Source organism: Nerophis ophidion, linkage group LG17 (assembly GCF_033978795.1).
Source record: "Nerophis ophidion isolate RoL-2023_Sa linkage group LG17, RoL_Noph_v1.0, whole genome shotgun sequence".
In the NCBI taxonomy this organism is placed as follows: Eukaryota; Metazoa; Chordata; class Actinopteri; order Syngnathiformes; family Syngnathidae; genus Nerophis; species Nerophis ophidion.
Genome location: NC_084627.1, coordinates 33,575,103 through 33,590,438, shown reverse-complemented (window position 1 = coordinate 33,590,438; position 15,336 = coordinate 33,575,103). Strand labels below are relative to the sequence as shown.

Genomic DNA, 15,336 nt, shown 5'->3' with positions numbered 1-15,336 from the left:
CAGAGCAAAACACAGCAAGAGAAGCCATTCTAACCGCTAAACTAGCTTTAATGCTAAGTTGTGCAACAACAAAATAATAAGTGCTTTGTACACTAAAACAGAAGTATTACTGGAACCGTGTTCCACCAGAGAGGAGTAACCAGCTAAGAAGAGGGAAGTAGAAAATAGATAGATAAATTAATAAAAGCGAATAATATCCACACAGTTCAATAACTTTGTGAGCCTTGCTTAAAGCATTTTGAAAGCATTTGAAAAAAATTTTATTTTTTATTTTGTGTTGTTGAAATGAATAAAAGTTGTACTTTACAGCGAGACCATACCTGTGGAGTACCTGGGAGGGAAACCTCTGTGTATGAATCAGTACTATGAAGTACTTTCGTCTTGCCGCATCCCCGGTGTGAGAAGAGATTCTGTGGTGAACCATGCCAAAAGCTCCAGGCCTCCGAAACACATCACTGTCGTACATAATTTCCAGGTGAGCACAATTTCAATAAAACAAAGATGTTGTACGTTTTGCTAACAAATCTTACAGTTTATAGCAATAAACTGTTTATGTTTATTGCTATAAACATAAACAAGAGTACAGTCAGTTGATTCCACTTATGTCGACAACCAGTCTGGCGTGGCTAACTCATCAAGTCCTGGTCCATTGTGCTTATTGTTACTGGAAAAGGGCTGGTTTAGTCCATGACAACATAAATGGTCAACATAAATTTAAAGTTAAAAGTTAAAGTACCAATGATTGTCACACACACACTAGGTGTGGCGAAATTATTCTCTGCATTTGACCCATCACCCTTGATCACCCCCTGGGAGGTGAGGGGAGCAGTGAGCTGCAGCGGTTGCCGCGCCCGAGAATCATTTTTGGTGATTTAACCCCCAATTCCAACACTTGATGCTGAGTGCCAAGCAGGGAGGTAATGGATCCTATTTACAAAGTTTGATATCCAAAAGGGCAATTTCTATGAAAAAACGTTCCATTGGTTTCAGAGGTGTGCCGATACATGCTATTCACTTCCAATACCTTACCGATATTGATATATTAATCCGACACAATATCAGCACTAACACATACATAATTAAATACATACTTTAAAGGCCTGATCAAGTCAAATTTACTCAGAGAACATCCACAGGTATGATTAACACGTACCTATATATTATTTACCATCTGGAATTTACTTATGCTGTTTTTAAGATTCACGTGGTAATTATGTTTTTGGGGACACCTTGTCACCACAATAATTATTTAAGTTAAAGGGAACTGCACTCTTGGAATTTTGCCTATCTTTCCCAATCCTTATGAGTAACAAAAACACAAAAAGTTTTTTTTTGCAGTCCAATATGTAAAAATTGGGTCATTCGGGGTATGCAATGCAGGTAATGGGAGCAATAAACTTTACCTCTAAATCCCTTTAAAAATGCATTCAAAACCTTCACCAGTACTTGATTTACGTTTTGTGACCTGTATAATAACCAAATTGTAGCGATATTTTTATTGTAAGAGCGAACACATTGGTGCCGTATGCTTTGGTGCCGTAAAAGCTAACTACGGAAAGAGATAAGCTAGCTTCTATGACCACACGAAATGTGTTTGAGTTTGTAATGCACAACACAATACCATAATACACCAATCTGTACTGACTGAAAAACATGAACAATTAGTTTACAGTACCTTTCAAGTATTAGCCCACATGTCATGTTTTGTTTGTACACAGCCAGGCAGCATATGCGGTCTGTCATGATACGCGCTTGTAATCGTGCGTGTATCATGATCAATATGAAGTGTGACTCACTCGGTGGACATTTGTATCTTTGGTCCACCTGGCAGGGGATGTTTTTTCTGGTTTATTTGGGTCAAGAACACCATATATGTCCAGATAGCTTGTCTCCAAATTCCACCTCTGCAGCTTTGTGTCGCATTCACTTCACTCTATTGTCTTCTGTGTGTGTGTGTGTGTGTGTGTGTGTGTGTGTGTGTGTGTGTGTGTGTGTGTGTGTGTATATATATATATGTATATGTATATGTATATATGTATATGTATATATATATATATATATATATATATATATATATATATATATATACACGTGTGTGTGTGTGTGTGTGTGTGTGTGTGTGTGTTTATATATATATATATATATATGTGTATATATATATATATATATATATATATATATATGTATGTGTGTGTATATATATACACACAGCGTCAAAGCGCTTTGAGTACCTTGAAGGTAGGAAAACGGTATTTATTTACCACTTTTTTTTGTGGACCTCAATTAATAGTCAAGTTTTTTTCTTTAACGCCAATTACAATAGCAGTTATATCAAGACACAGCAGGTCTACAACCAAGCACCTCATACATTAAAAAGGACTAACTGAAACCTACATGAGCGAGCAATTGGCGACAGAGGCAAGGGGGAAAAAAAAGGTTCTGTGGGTCGGTCATCGGCCTCGACCGGTTGTGTTGAGATAGCAAGACAAAGTAGAGGGAAAGAGGGTTGAGTACAAGATAATAATGGGCACAACAGCAGCCATATCAACATATGTTGTAAACATATAGTTATATGAATGTTCTCATTCATCCAGGTAATTGTCATCTCGGGGTATTCAATCGATCACAACTGGACTGTTGGGTTTGTCAAACAGTCCAGTTGCAAACTATAGTACCGTTAATTGTTGAGTAAGTGTTACTTTATATGTATGTCATATATCGCAAATTTTTGTTGTTTGTTTTTGTTTGGGGCATTTTTTACATGGGTGTCTTTCTTTCCTTCATGTTGCAATTAGTTCTTCGTGCTGGACGTGTACAACAATGATGGGAGTCCACTGACAGCTGACCAGCTCTATGTTCAGCTTGACCGCATCTGCAGCTCCTCCGTACAGACCAACACAGAACCTGTGGGCATCCTGACCACCCAGCATCGTGACGCTTGGAGCAAGACCTATGTGAACCTCATCAAGGGTGGGTTGAAGGGAACATTACAATGTGTTTTGTTGTGGAGTAAACTCATTCAGAGGTAAGATGTGTGCTTTTAAAGGGTGACTCATCATTTTAGGCAGAGACGTTAATGAAGTGGCAGGATGGTTAAGGATGAACATCCATCCATTTATTTTCTACCGCTTGTCCCTCTTGGAATTGCACGGGTGCTGAAGCCTATCCCAGCTGCATTTTGGCAGAAGGCAGTTAACACACTGGACAAGTCATCACCTCATCACACTCAAACGCTAGGGCCAGTTTACTGTTGCCAATCAACCTAATCCCAAGTGCATATCTTTAGATAAACATACTTACTGTAATTGAACATCAACATAATGCTCAAATGTTGTAATCATAATTATAACTGTAAGTAGTGTTTTTAAGTACAAATAATGGCACAGAAACATCCAGTGTTTTCAAGTTACTCATAGATACAAAAAAACAAAAGTCTCTGCAGTGGACATGTTTGTAATTAGGAATTCTGAATCTTAGGAAGTCAACTGACAATTTAACTTTTAACGATTTAAATACCTCATCAATTTCATGTTTGTGGCAGAGGTAATTACAGCATGTTCATAAAGATGTCATTTTAGCGCCACCTTGTGGTTTTAATATACTTTTCAATGCAATTGCAGTTGGCAGAACTGAATGTCACCATATCAACAGGTCAGTTGAACATGCACATCATCACAGTAATATCTACAATTTAATGAGACAAGCAAAATGACAGGATGGTCCATTTTGTCAACACACCTCTGAAAACTGTATCTTGACAGCAATATTCATACAGTGGGTACAGCAAGTTTAGGGACGTGCCAAACCATCAGCCACAGATCAAATGCTGATCCCCTCTGGTTGACTCTGTATTTTTTTTCTTTCTCTCGGCTGACTAGGTAGCAGCTAATTGTGTATCTCCATACAGTGTAGAGACAATCTTCTTTAATAATAATAATAATAACACAGTAAAAAGCCCAGTAAATAAATAAAATCAATTAACAAGTAGATTAGTAAGAGTGAGACAGAGGATAATATTACAGCTGGTAACTGATGTGTCAGCATTGTTACAGCTAAATGTGCTGCAGCGCACAATACGTAATGAGGGCGGATCAATCCATACATAAGTAGTGTCGACACCAAGGGTAACATCAGAATATATATGTACTAGAGCAGGGGTGCCCATTACGTCGATCGCGAGCTACCAGTCGACCGCGGGGGGTGTGTCAGTCGATCTCCAGCCAGCCTTTTAAAATAAATAGACCTAAAAATTAGTGATCATCAATCTTCACCAAGACGTCACTTAAGTGACATTCACGGTACCGGAGGGTCTTGTGAGATGACGCTGGCTGCTGCAAGATCATTATTATGAAAATATGACCGAGAGGAAGGCGAGAAACACTTTTTATTTCAACAGACTCTCGCGCCGTACCTTCCGTCAAAACTCTAAAGGCCGACTGCACATTCCCTATATTCACAATAAAAGCCCTGCTTCATGCTGCCTGCGCTAACTAAATACAGAGTCTCGGAAAACTGGCGTGCACAAGCGATCCCTCAGAAAGCTGGCGTGCACAAGTGATGTGCACGCCAGCTTTCTGAGACTCTTATTTAGTTAGCGCAGGCAGCATGAAGCAGGGCTTTTATTGTGAAGATAGGAAATGTGCAGTCGGCCTTTAGAGTTTTGACGGAAGGGATGGCGCGAAAGTCTGTTGAAATAAAAAGTGTTTCTCGCCTTCCTCTCCGTCATTTTTTCATAATAATGAACTGGCAGCAGCCAGCGTCATCTCACAAGACCCTCGGGTGCCGTGAATGTCAATCAAGCAAGCTACGGAATTTGCCGCCAATGTTTTTCTTGTAAAGTGTATGGAAGCTGGATGAATTAGATGCCAAAAACCAACCACTTTCATGTGGTATTGTACAGAAAGGACAAGTGTTTTTCTCCTCCATTTGAAAATGTGGGCGTTATCATCATTACTGTCTGATTCCAATCAATGCAAGTCATCAGAATCAGGTAATACACCAACTTATATTCTTGTCTTTGTGAAAGAAAGACATCTATATGTGTTACACATGCTTGTATTATCATTAAACACATTTAACTTGTTTACAAACATTTCTCTTTCATAAATAAATAAATATAAATGATATATATAAATGAGGTAGATCCCCTCAAGTTGGTCAATTGAAAAGTAGCTCGCCTGCAGAAAAAGTGTGGGCATCCCTGTACTAGAGTGATGAGTGATTTTTTTATTTTTGTAAAAAAAAATGTTTTTGTTGTTTTTGTAATGTTTGCAAATACAGAGAATACTATTTCCTTGGGCACAGAAAGAGTTTGAGGGCAAATAATCAAATGATTCAAAAGAGTAATTGATGGTAGTTTTGCTTCAATTATGTTATTGTGTACTATTAACTTTGTTTTGCTCAAACAAAGTATCTGATAAAACATAATTATAAATGCACATTGTGCTGATATGTTTAAACTGTCAATAGAACTCACCATAAATAAATAAATTAAAAAATAACTGGAAAAATGTACAGTTAGTACTTGTGATCGATATTGGTATCGGCTGATCTCATTCATGTAACAGAATCGTCAGCATAAATCTTTGATCGAAACAACCCTAATTCAGGCGCTTTTAAATGTTTCTATACGTGTTCCATTGGAAACTGAGCTACCACTGCATGTTGTTTTTCATGCTCGCAAGCAATTTTCTTACGGCTCGGCTCGTCTATCACTTTTGAAAAATAAAAGTGGCTCTACAGCCCAAAAGCTGGAAAGCTGGAACTGAGTATATATGCAGTAGTCACACCCTAATTCCTTAGTGATTTTCACAATTACTTTTTGTGTTCAGATCGCACCAACAAAGAATCTGTGGCGGCTATTCAAAGGAGCATCTTCACAGTATGTTTGGATGGTCCGATGCCTCAAGTACCGGCGAACGCGTATCAGAGCCGTGCAGCCGTGCAGATGCTGCATGGAGGTGGGAGCCTGTGGAACAGTGGCAACCGCTGGTTCGACAAGACACTGCAGGTGACCCGCAAATCCAAAAGTTTCCTTTGGAAGAGGACCTATTATACGCATATTTGGCCCTTTGTACCTGATTTTTGGACTCCTATAGAGCAGCTACACCTGCACAAGCTTTGTAGATCTTTTTCAATTTGCATCCCTTCTTTTTTTTTTCTGCATCCTTCGAAAACGATCTAAGTCACTGGTTGTCAAACTTTTTTGACCAGGTACCACCTCAGAAAAAATGTTTCTCTCCAAATAGCACCATATTGATTAACTTTATAATACAGCAGCGTAGTAGGCCTAAGTAAGCATTTAAAACAAGGTATCTAGCAAGTATATTCAATATTTTTGGCCACTGTTAAATGACACACAGTTTGACCAGTAACTTTATGTTTGAATATAAGAAAATAAAACACTGCTCTGCACTTTAATCAAGTGCACTCCTTCTCCAACCTTCAAACACTGTGGATGAAGCAGGAACACAAAAATGCCTTTACGAGCAATGTAGAACCCATAATTTAATGTATACTACAGTAACATTACCTTACACTTACAAGCAACTATACATCGTATATGACCGATTTAGTTTGAGGAAAAACTAGTCAGAAGTCCTAATAATGGATATTACAGAAGCTTCCGTTATTGTTTACACTCGGTGCAGCGATCTTAAAAAGCCAACTTGGGGTTGGTGAGGACTCCTTTCCTACTCGGATTTTCCAAGTAGGAAATCCGACCTCGGGTGTCGCTCCAGTTAAACTTCCAAATAGAAACTTGTACATTTCAACTTTCAGTACAAATTCAAGGCACTCCACGGCTCTCCTCTTTTAATGCCTCATACCGAGTCGCTCCGCTGTGTTTGGTCACACTTTTGAAGACTTCCAAAGGGCTGGCCACCCTCATTCCCACTACCCCATTTTGTCAATGCGAGAATTGGGAGTTAACAGCAAATTTGACAAAAGTATCAGAAACAGGAAGACCGTAGAGCAGAGCAACGCACAGCGATATAACTTCTGAAGCAGGGCGGGAGAGGGGCAGGCCTAGAGGACCAGTGTTTACTTGGGCTTGCCCATATAGGTACTTCTGACACGAATTTACGCCAATGCAACCCAACTTAAAAAAGACTATAAAACAGCGTCTAGAGCAATTCAAATCTTGGGGGCTCACTTTCAAATGCATGAACTTTATTATTTGATATTTTGGCATCACTTAACATGAGTATCCAACGTTATCACAACATTTATAGCTTAACAAAGAGGGAAATCTTAATAAGCCCCCCTTAAGGCTAGTTGTTTTAAATAGTCTGTATGTATTAAATCTTTGTGCTTGACATGATCTTCACTAAAAAAATAATGATTTTTCAGTTTATTATTGGAGAGGATGGGACATGTGGCGCCAACTATGAGCATGCTCCAGCTGAGGGCCCTCCCATTGTGGCCCTGATCGACCATGTTGTGGAATACACGTAAGTAGTATTCAAAATACAGCAGTGTGAATATCTTAAATCTTATACAGCCACACCTTCAGTCTTACTTTGCAACAGCTAAACTGGAGAAAAGCAGTGATGTTACTATGGTAACTTGTATTTTTTTCTCATGCGGAAACAGGAGGAAGCCAGAGATGGTTTCCTCTGACACTGCGCCTTTGCCTATGCCCAAAAAACTTAACTTCAACCTCACACCTGAGCTCAAGAAGGACATTGAAGAGGCCAAACGGAGCATGAATGTGTGAGGACCACTTTTTAAAGGCACTTTGTGACCGACAAAATAAGTATTTATATACGTGATAGTGGTGCAGGCACATAAACCCTTCTGTTATACTGCAGATTGGCTGAAGACGTAGATGTGAGGGTTATCGTGTTCAACCACTTTGGAAAAAATGTACCAAAGGCCCACAAGATGAGCCCAGATGCGTTTATACAGGTGGCGCTACAGCTGGCTTACTACAGGTGAGGTGCATGAAAAGCTTGGCTTCTATTAAAACAGTTGATACATTCCTGTGCTATGTTTCAAATGGAATATTTGCATTAGTACACTTCATTAACTATACTGTGAACACTGTGTCCTTAGTTTGTTTGTGTGAATTTTGATTAGATTGTATAAAACTTAATTAATTCCCTGTACCACTATGCTGTACCTGTTTATTGTACAGGGAGGCCGGAAACAGCTGAGACTCATCAATCAGTTTTTCTAATAGACAGTAGAGTTGTCTCGATACCAATATTTTGATACCGGTACCAAAATGTATTTTAATACTTTGATACTTTTCTAAATAATGGGGACCACAAAAAATGTCATTATTGGTTTTATTTTAACGAAAAACCTTACGTTACATCAAACATATGTTTCTTATTGCAATTGAAGAACCATTTTGGCATGAAATGAAATAGTGAACATACTCGACAACTTGTCTTTTAGTAGTAAGTAAGCAAACAAGGGCTCTTAATTTTTCTGCTGACATTAAAAAATCTGCGATGAGGTGGCGACTTGTCCACGGTGTACGCCGCCATCCGTCCGATTGTAGCTTAGATAGGCACCAGCGCCCCCGCGACCCCAAAGGGAATAAGCGGTAGAAAAATGGATGGATGGATGGATGGATGGATGGATAGAAGATTAAAAAATTGATTATTAATCCATGTGTTCATTTACTGTTATTTTGTGGTTTTTTTCCGTTTCAACATGTTCTATCTACACTTCTGTTAAAGGCCTACTGAAATGAGATTTTCTTATTCAAATGGGGATAGCAGGTCCATTCTATGTGTCATACTTGATCATTTCGCGATATTGCCATATTTTTTCTGAAAGGATTTAGTAGAGAACATTGACGATAAAGTTCGCAACTTTTGGTCGCTAATAAAAACGCCTTGCCTTTACCGGAAGTAGCAGACCTTGTGCGCGTGACCTAACGGGTTGTAGGGCTTCTCACATTGTTTATAATGTGAGCCTCCAGCAGCAAGACCTATTCGGATCGAGAAAGCGACAATTTCCCCATTAATTTGAGCGAGGATGAAAGATTTGCGGATGAGGAAAGTTAGAGTGAAGCACAAAAAAAAAAAAAGAAAAGACGACGGTTCCAGGCGGCGGCAGTGGGACCGTTTCAGATTTAATTAGACACATTTACTAGGATAATTCTGGAAGATCCCTTATCTGCTCATTGTTTTAATAGTGTTTTAGTTAGATTGTAAAGTTATACCTGAAAGTCGGATGGCTGCGGTGAACGCCAGTGTCTCTCAGAGAAGCCGAGGAGCCAAGATCACAGCTGTCTTTTTTAGCTGCAGGAGGGAAGTCGCATAATCCACGGAAGTCTCTGGTAAGAGCCGACTTAATATCACAATTTTCCCATCCAAAAACTTGCTGGTCGATGTAGAGAAACATGTTTGCTTGACCGCTCTGTATTAAAGCTTCACAACAAACAAAGAAACACAGGCTGTGTTTCGGTGCTAAAGGCAGCTGCAATCCACCGCTTTCCACCAACAGCATTATTCTTTATAGTCTCCATTATTAATTGAACAAATTGCAAAAGATTCAGCAACACAGATGTCCAAAATACTGTGTAATTATGCGATGAAAAGAGACGACTTTTAGCCGTGTGTGGTGCTGGACTAATATGTCCGCTAAAACCCGAGACATCACAAACACGCGTCATCATACGCGTCATCATTCCGTGACGTTTTCAACAAGAAACTCTGCCGGAAATTTAAAATTGTAATTAGGTAAACTAAACCGGCTGTATTGGCATGTGTTGCAATGTTAATATTTCATCATTGATATATAAACGATCAGACTGCGTGGTCGGTAGTAGTGGGTTTCAGTAGGCTTTTAAAATGTAATAATCACACATTGTTCTATTGTTTGGATGCTTTACATTAGTTTCGGATGATACCACAAATTTAGGTATTGATCCGATACCAAGTACTTACAGGATCATACATTGGTCATATTCAAAGTCCTCATGTGTCCTGGGACCTATTTTCTGAGTTAATCAAAAAAAGGAAAAAATTATTTGTGACGATAAAAAATATCAATGTAATCATAGTAGTATCGACTAGATACACTATTGTACTTGGTATCATTACAGTGGATGTCAGGGGTAGAGCCACCCATGGCATTTGTTTACGTTGAGGAGCGCTTTCTTTTGTTAGCGGTGACGCCGGTGTGCTATTGTTTCCTAATACGGTGTGTAGTGGAATACATTTACATATTCTTGGTACTGCAGGGATGATACTTGTAAGAAACATACTTCATTCGTCGCCATGGATGCAAGGATTAGTGATTTAGAAATACCTGAAACACTGCCGACTGCGGATGAATGTTAGCTGCAAGCCAGCTAGCCATGTCTTAAAGCACGTCTTGCTGAGGGCCTTTCAGTGTTACAGCTTCACCTTTATCTTTTTAAGACAGATTGTGTCTGTTCTCCCTTTCCTGTCAACACACTTTCATTAGTACTCTGTGATTGCGCGCTGCCCAACATGCTCGTCTGCTCATAAAACCAGCATTGTCACAGCGTAACGATGCGCCGTCATCCCCGTTTTTAAAAATTTAAATTAAAATAAAATAATTGGGGCCCTGTCCATCCATTTTCTACCGCTTATTCCCTTTTGGGGTCGCGGGGGGCGCTGGCGCCTATCTCAGCTACAATTGGGGAACCGGTATTTTTCAAATAGAGTATAGTACCGTTTTTGATTCATCAGTAACGCAATACTATATTAGTACCGGTATACTGTACAACCCTAATAGACAGTTTAATTATATGGTCCAGACAATTCATGTCTTTTAATGACAGATGACCGAACCATGAGACCAGAGAGAAAGATGACCGAGTGGCTCAGATGGTAGAGCAGCCAGCCAGAAACTTGAGGCTTCCATTTCAAAACAGCTTCTGCAATCTTTGTTACTTCCTTTGTTCTTGGGCAAGACACGTCACCCACCTTGCTTCCAGTTCCACCCACACTGGTGCGAATGTAGCTTAAATGTAAATAATGGGTTTCTCAATGTAAAGCGCATTGAGTCACTAGAGAATAAGTGTTATATACATATAATTCACTCCACTGCACTTCACATTCTTTGACAGTATAGTAAAATATGTTCATAATTGTTTTGTCAACATTAGAAGACAGTTTTCTACTTTTTTATTTTTCTTTACTTCTTTTAATGAACTGCAGCCACTCACTGAAAATAGAATGAAACAAGGAACTATCTGCCAGCTTTTACCACACTTCTTGACTGTGCATTAGTTAGAAACACAACTTTTTCACGCATGTGCGAATGCATGCTCGACCAGCTTCTTCAGCTGTGTAGTCAAAATGGAGACTATTGCCAGCGTCCATCACCCTGCACTCACTATTTTGGGTGTAGAGTGCAGCATCTGGTAACTGACCACATACTGCCTTTTGGGGTAGGTCTTGAAGTGAAAATGCTCTTGTGTACAAAAAAGACGAAGTGTAAGCATGCAAGTGCGGCAATTGAGACAGCAGCTGACTTAAAAGGCAACTCTGTAGCCATCTTTGGTTCATGACTCTTTCTGCTCAGGAAGTGGTGTTTGGTGTTTGTACAGCCTCTCTGTGCCTTCCTAAAGTGTTTTGCCACAAAACTGAGTTAGTAAAATATTTTTGCAAGGATTTTCCCCAAACACAGCTGGAGTTGTTGGAAAACAATATTATACATAAGACTATACAGATGTCTGATAATGGCTTTTTTACCAATATCCGATATTCCGATATTGTCCAACTCTTAATTACCGATACCGATATCAACCGATACCGATGCAGTCGTGGAATCAACACATTATTTTGCCTAATTTTGTTGTGATGTCCCGCTAGATGCATTAAACATTGTAACAAGGTTTTCCAAAATAAATCAACTCAAGTTATGGAAAAAAAATACCAACATGGAACTGCCATATTTATTATTGAAGTCACAAAGTGCATGATTTTTTTTTTCACGTGCCTCAAAACAGCAGCTTACAAATTGGGACATGAGGTTGAGGTGGGTGGGGTTGAGGGGGGAAGGTGGGTAGGGGGTAGCGGGTTTGTATATTGTAGCGTGCATGAAGAGTTAGTGCTGCAAGGGGTTTTGGGTATTTGTTCCGTTGTGTTTATGTTATGTCACGGTGCAGATGTTCTCCCGAAATGTGTTTGTCATTCTTGTTTGGTGTGGGTTCACAGTGTGGCGCATATTTGTAACAGTGTAAAAGTTGTTTATACGGCCACCCTCAGTGTGACCTTTATGGCTGTTGACCAAGTAAGCCTTGCATTCACTTGTGTGTGTGAAAAGCTGTACATATTATGTGATTGGGCTGGCACACAGAAGCCGTGCATTTAAGGTTAATGGGCACTCTGTACTTCTCCCTACGTCCGTTTACACAGCGGCGTTTTAAAAAGACATGAATTTAACTTTATGAAACCGATACCGATAATTTCCAATATTACATTTTAAAGCATTTATCGGCTTATATTGGCAGTCCAATATTATCGGACATCTCTGCACAAGATTGGCAATAAAAGTTGAAAAGAGTGTTGTACTTTGTGACTTCTTCTGGATGCAACAACAACACAATAAGCTTAAAAATTACACATTCAGTGATTATTTTTAGAGTATACAATATCAGTTTGCATGCGAACCTTTAATCACTTGCTTTATGGCACACAAAAATGTGTGCATTTCAAGCACAACGTCTGCTCTCGTGAGTTTTAGGGACTGTCCTTTGCACAATCACATGCCTCACTAGGATTTTTGGGAGATGCACTTTAGGGTCTGCAGGAGGGCACGTAGGGGAGTAGCTAAACGGAGTCGCTTACGCAAGTTCTGTGACGTGAGAATATATGTCAGGCGTAACTGAATGAAATGGCCACTTCCCAACAACAGAAGTCAAACATCAATCATAATTACCTCTGCCAGCAGATAAACCATTGTTTGGCTATTAAATACTTTATTTGCTTTGACCAAACGGTGCCCTATTTCCCATGCCTGGTATTTTTCTTCTATATTTTTTTTATATATTTTGTTGGTCCCATTTTCCGCTAGACACCTTTGGGATGTAAGATGGTCATTTGAGGTGCAGGTTGCAACTGCAGGTCCAAAACACAAGACTTGGTATACCTAAGCAGTTTGCTTCTCTAACAATTGACTAACACACCCTGTTGTTTCCTAAATGTGTGCATTCATAGTAACTTAAACATATTACATAAAGCAGTTTTAAGTTTAATTTTCTTCCGTATTATACTCTTAATTTTTTGATTTGGAGTTTTTAAATAGGATGTAAAAGTCATTAAATTGTATCTTAAAAAATGCGCTGATACCCTGTTGACATGGCCGCACCGTATTCGTTGTAGACTTCACTGTTTTGTTGTCATTTGCAAATGCCACAGGCCAACGTAAGCGCTGTACGTTGATGTTTTGTATTCTCCGCAGGATGTATCAGCAGTGTTGTGCGACATACGAGAGTGCCTCCTTGCGAATGTTCAGGATGGGTCGCACAGACACTATTAGATCTGCCTCAAATGCATCTGCTGCCTTTGTCAAAGCCTTTGACGACCCAAACAAACAGGTGTGATTTGCTTCCACTGGCACAAAAATAGAAACCGCAAACTTTCAGCAATGACTTTGCACAAACGTTGTGCATGAAATATGACCGAATTTAATACTAACTGCGATGGAGATGTTGCATGTTCTTTTTAAAAGAGACTTGTAGTACAGCTATTGCTAATCATTTACCTGATTTTTTTGTCACTTTTGTCTCACACAGAACACAGAAAAAGTGGATCTAATGGAGAAAGCTGTGAAAGCACACAAGTTGTATACAAACATGGTGAGTGCTGTCAGGTGGTCATATTTAGCCCTCGGCATATTCTTAAAGTATGATAATTCAAGTCTTCATTTAACATAAGTTTTGTGAAAATTTTGCGGAAGTTTTCCTCCTCAGTCACATCTATAACCCACTTTCTGAGTCTTGTTTGCAAGTGTTCCGTGTGTGGAGGCATTCCTTTAGGTTGCAAATGAGATCATTTTTTAAGAGGCCCACACAAATATGGCCAAGACTGCTAAACACAGTGTTCAGAGGCATCTAAAACTGCGTAAAAGCTCACACCTTTTCCATATGACACTTTAACAATGTTGAAAACAATTATCCAACAATGTAACAACATTTATAAGTCAGAAAACAGGAAAATCCACATAGGTTCCGCATCATTTTGTTAAATATCATATTATTTTCCTTTCTCACCTATAATACAATGCTAAGACATTTGGTCCGATAGCTTAGCATTGTATAATGTTTATTACAACATTTCCTGCCAGCATTTTATATTTTTTGTTCCATTTTAAAAAGTATTAAAACTTTTCACACAAAGTTAAGCAATTTTTTATATTTTACCTTTTTAGGCTGTCACTGTACTGAAAGTTAACCAAATTGTGACCTTAAAACTGAGGAATGTACCAAACTGTAATGATGGTGTGCATTTATGCACCTAGTTTAGAATAGCCGGCAGTTTTGTCTTTGGGGATTCATCTCAAAATCACATTCGGTCTATTAGCATGGTATCCAGAAGGAGTGCAGAGGTATAGTGTCCAATCCACCTTATTTGTGTAACACATTTGAAAACAAGCCAAATTTTCACAAAGTGCTGCATGGTAGTTAAAAATCACATTATAGGCGAGATAAAACTCCATCCAACCATCCATTTCTATCGCTTGGCCCCTTTCGGAGTCGCTGGGGGTGCTGGAGCTTATCTCAGCTGCACACTGGCGGTAAAACTCGACAGTCTAAATTAATACACACATAAAATAAAATATGCAGAGGTCACACATCTTTCATGCTGGTTTAAAAGCCAAAGAGTAAAATATTTTTGAAAGGGGACCAATGCAAAACCAACTTTTCTTATTTATTGGTACTGTTTTTTGTGTATTTGGGATCTGCATAAGTTCCTCAAATTTGAAACCAAATCATGGAGCATAGCGGAGATATTTTTATAACAATCTTGCTTTCCTTCATACATCCTCCAAAGAAGCTATATGCCCAGTTTGGGACTTTTTTCCCCATTGGTGTTGTCAGCGGATATCTCCATGTATGGTAAAGTTAAAAGTTGAAATACAACTGATAGACACACACACACACTAGGTGTGGTGAAATTAGCCTCTGCATTTGACCCATCCCCTTGTTCCACCCCCTGGGAGGTGAGGGAATCAGTGAGCAACAGCGGTGGCTGCGCTCGGGTATTATTTTGGTGATTTAACCCCCAATTACAACCCTTGATGCTGAGTGCCAAGCAGGGGGGTAACGGTTCCCATTTTTATAGTCTTTGGTATGACTCGGCAAGTTTTACCCAAAGAGCTTTGCGCGAGTTCACCATTGTG

The 15,336-nt window shown here is 39.3% G+C and overlaps 1 protein-coding gene across 4 annotated transcripts in view; it reads left to right on the top strand.

The window, feature by feature from the left end:
* crata (carnitine O-acetyltransferase a) overlaps window positions 1-15,336 on the top strand; it is a 53,754-nt gene that overhangs the window by 14,979 nt on the left and 23,439 nt on the right. For all 4 annotated transcript variants that reach the window (XM_061876774.1, XM_061876773.1, XM_061876775.1 and 1 more), the window contains exons 5-12: window positions 310-475; window positions 2,796-2,970; window positions 5,832-6,010; window positions 7,351-7,451; window positions 7,594-7,713; window positions 7,812-7,934; window positions 13,396-13,531; window positions 13,730-13,792. In XM_061876774.1, the coding sequence (XP_061732758.1) occupies window positions 310-475; window positions 2,796-2,970; window positions 5,832-6,010; window positions 7,351-7,451; window positions 7,594-7,713; window positions 7,812-7,934; window positions 13,396-13,531; window positions 13,730-13,792 (1,063 nt within the window). The remainder of the gene's footprint in view (window positions 1-309; window positions 476-2,795; window positions 2,971-5,831; window positions 6,011-7,350; window positions 7,452-7,593; window positions 7,714-7,811; window positions 7,935-13,395; window positions 13,532-13,729; window positions 13,793-15,336) is intronic.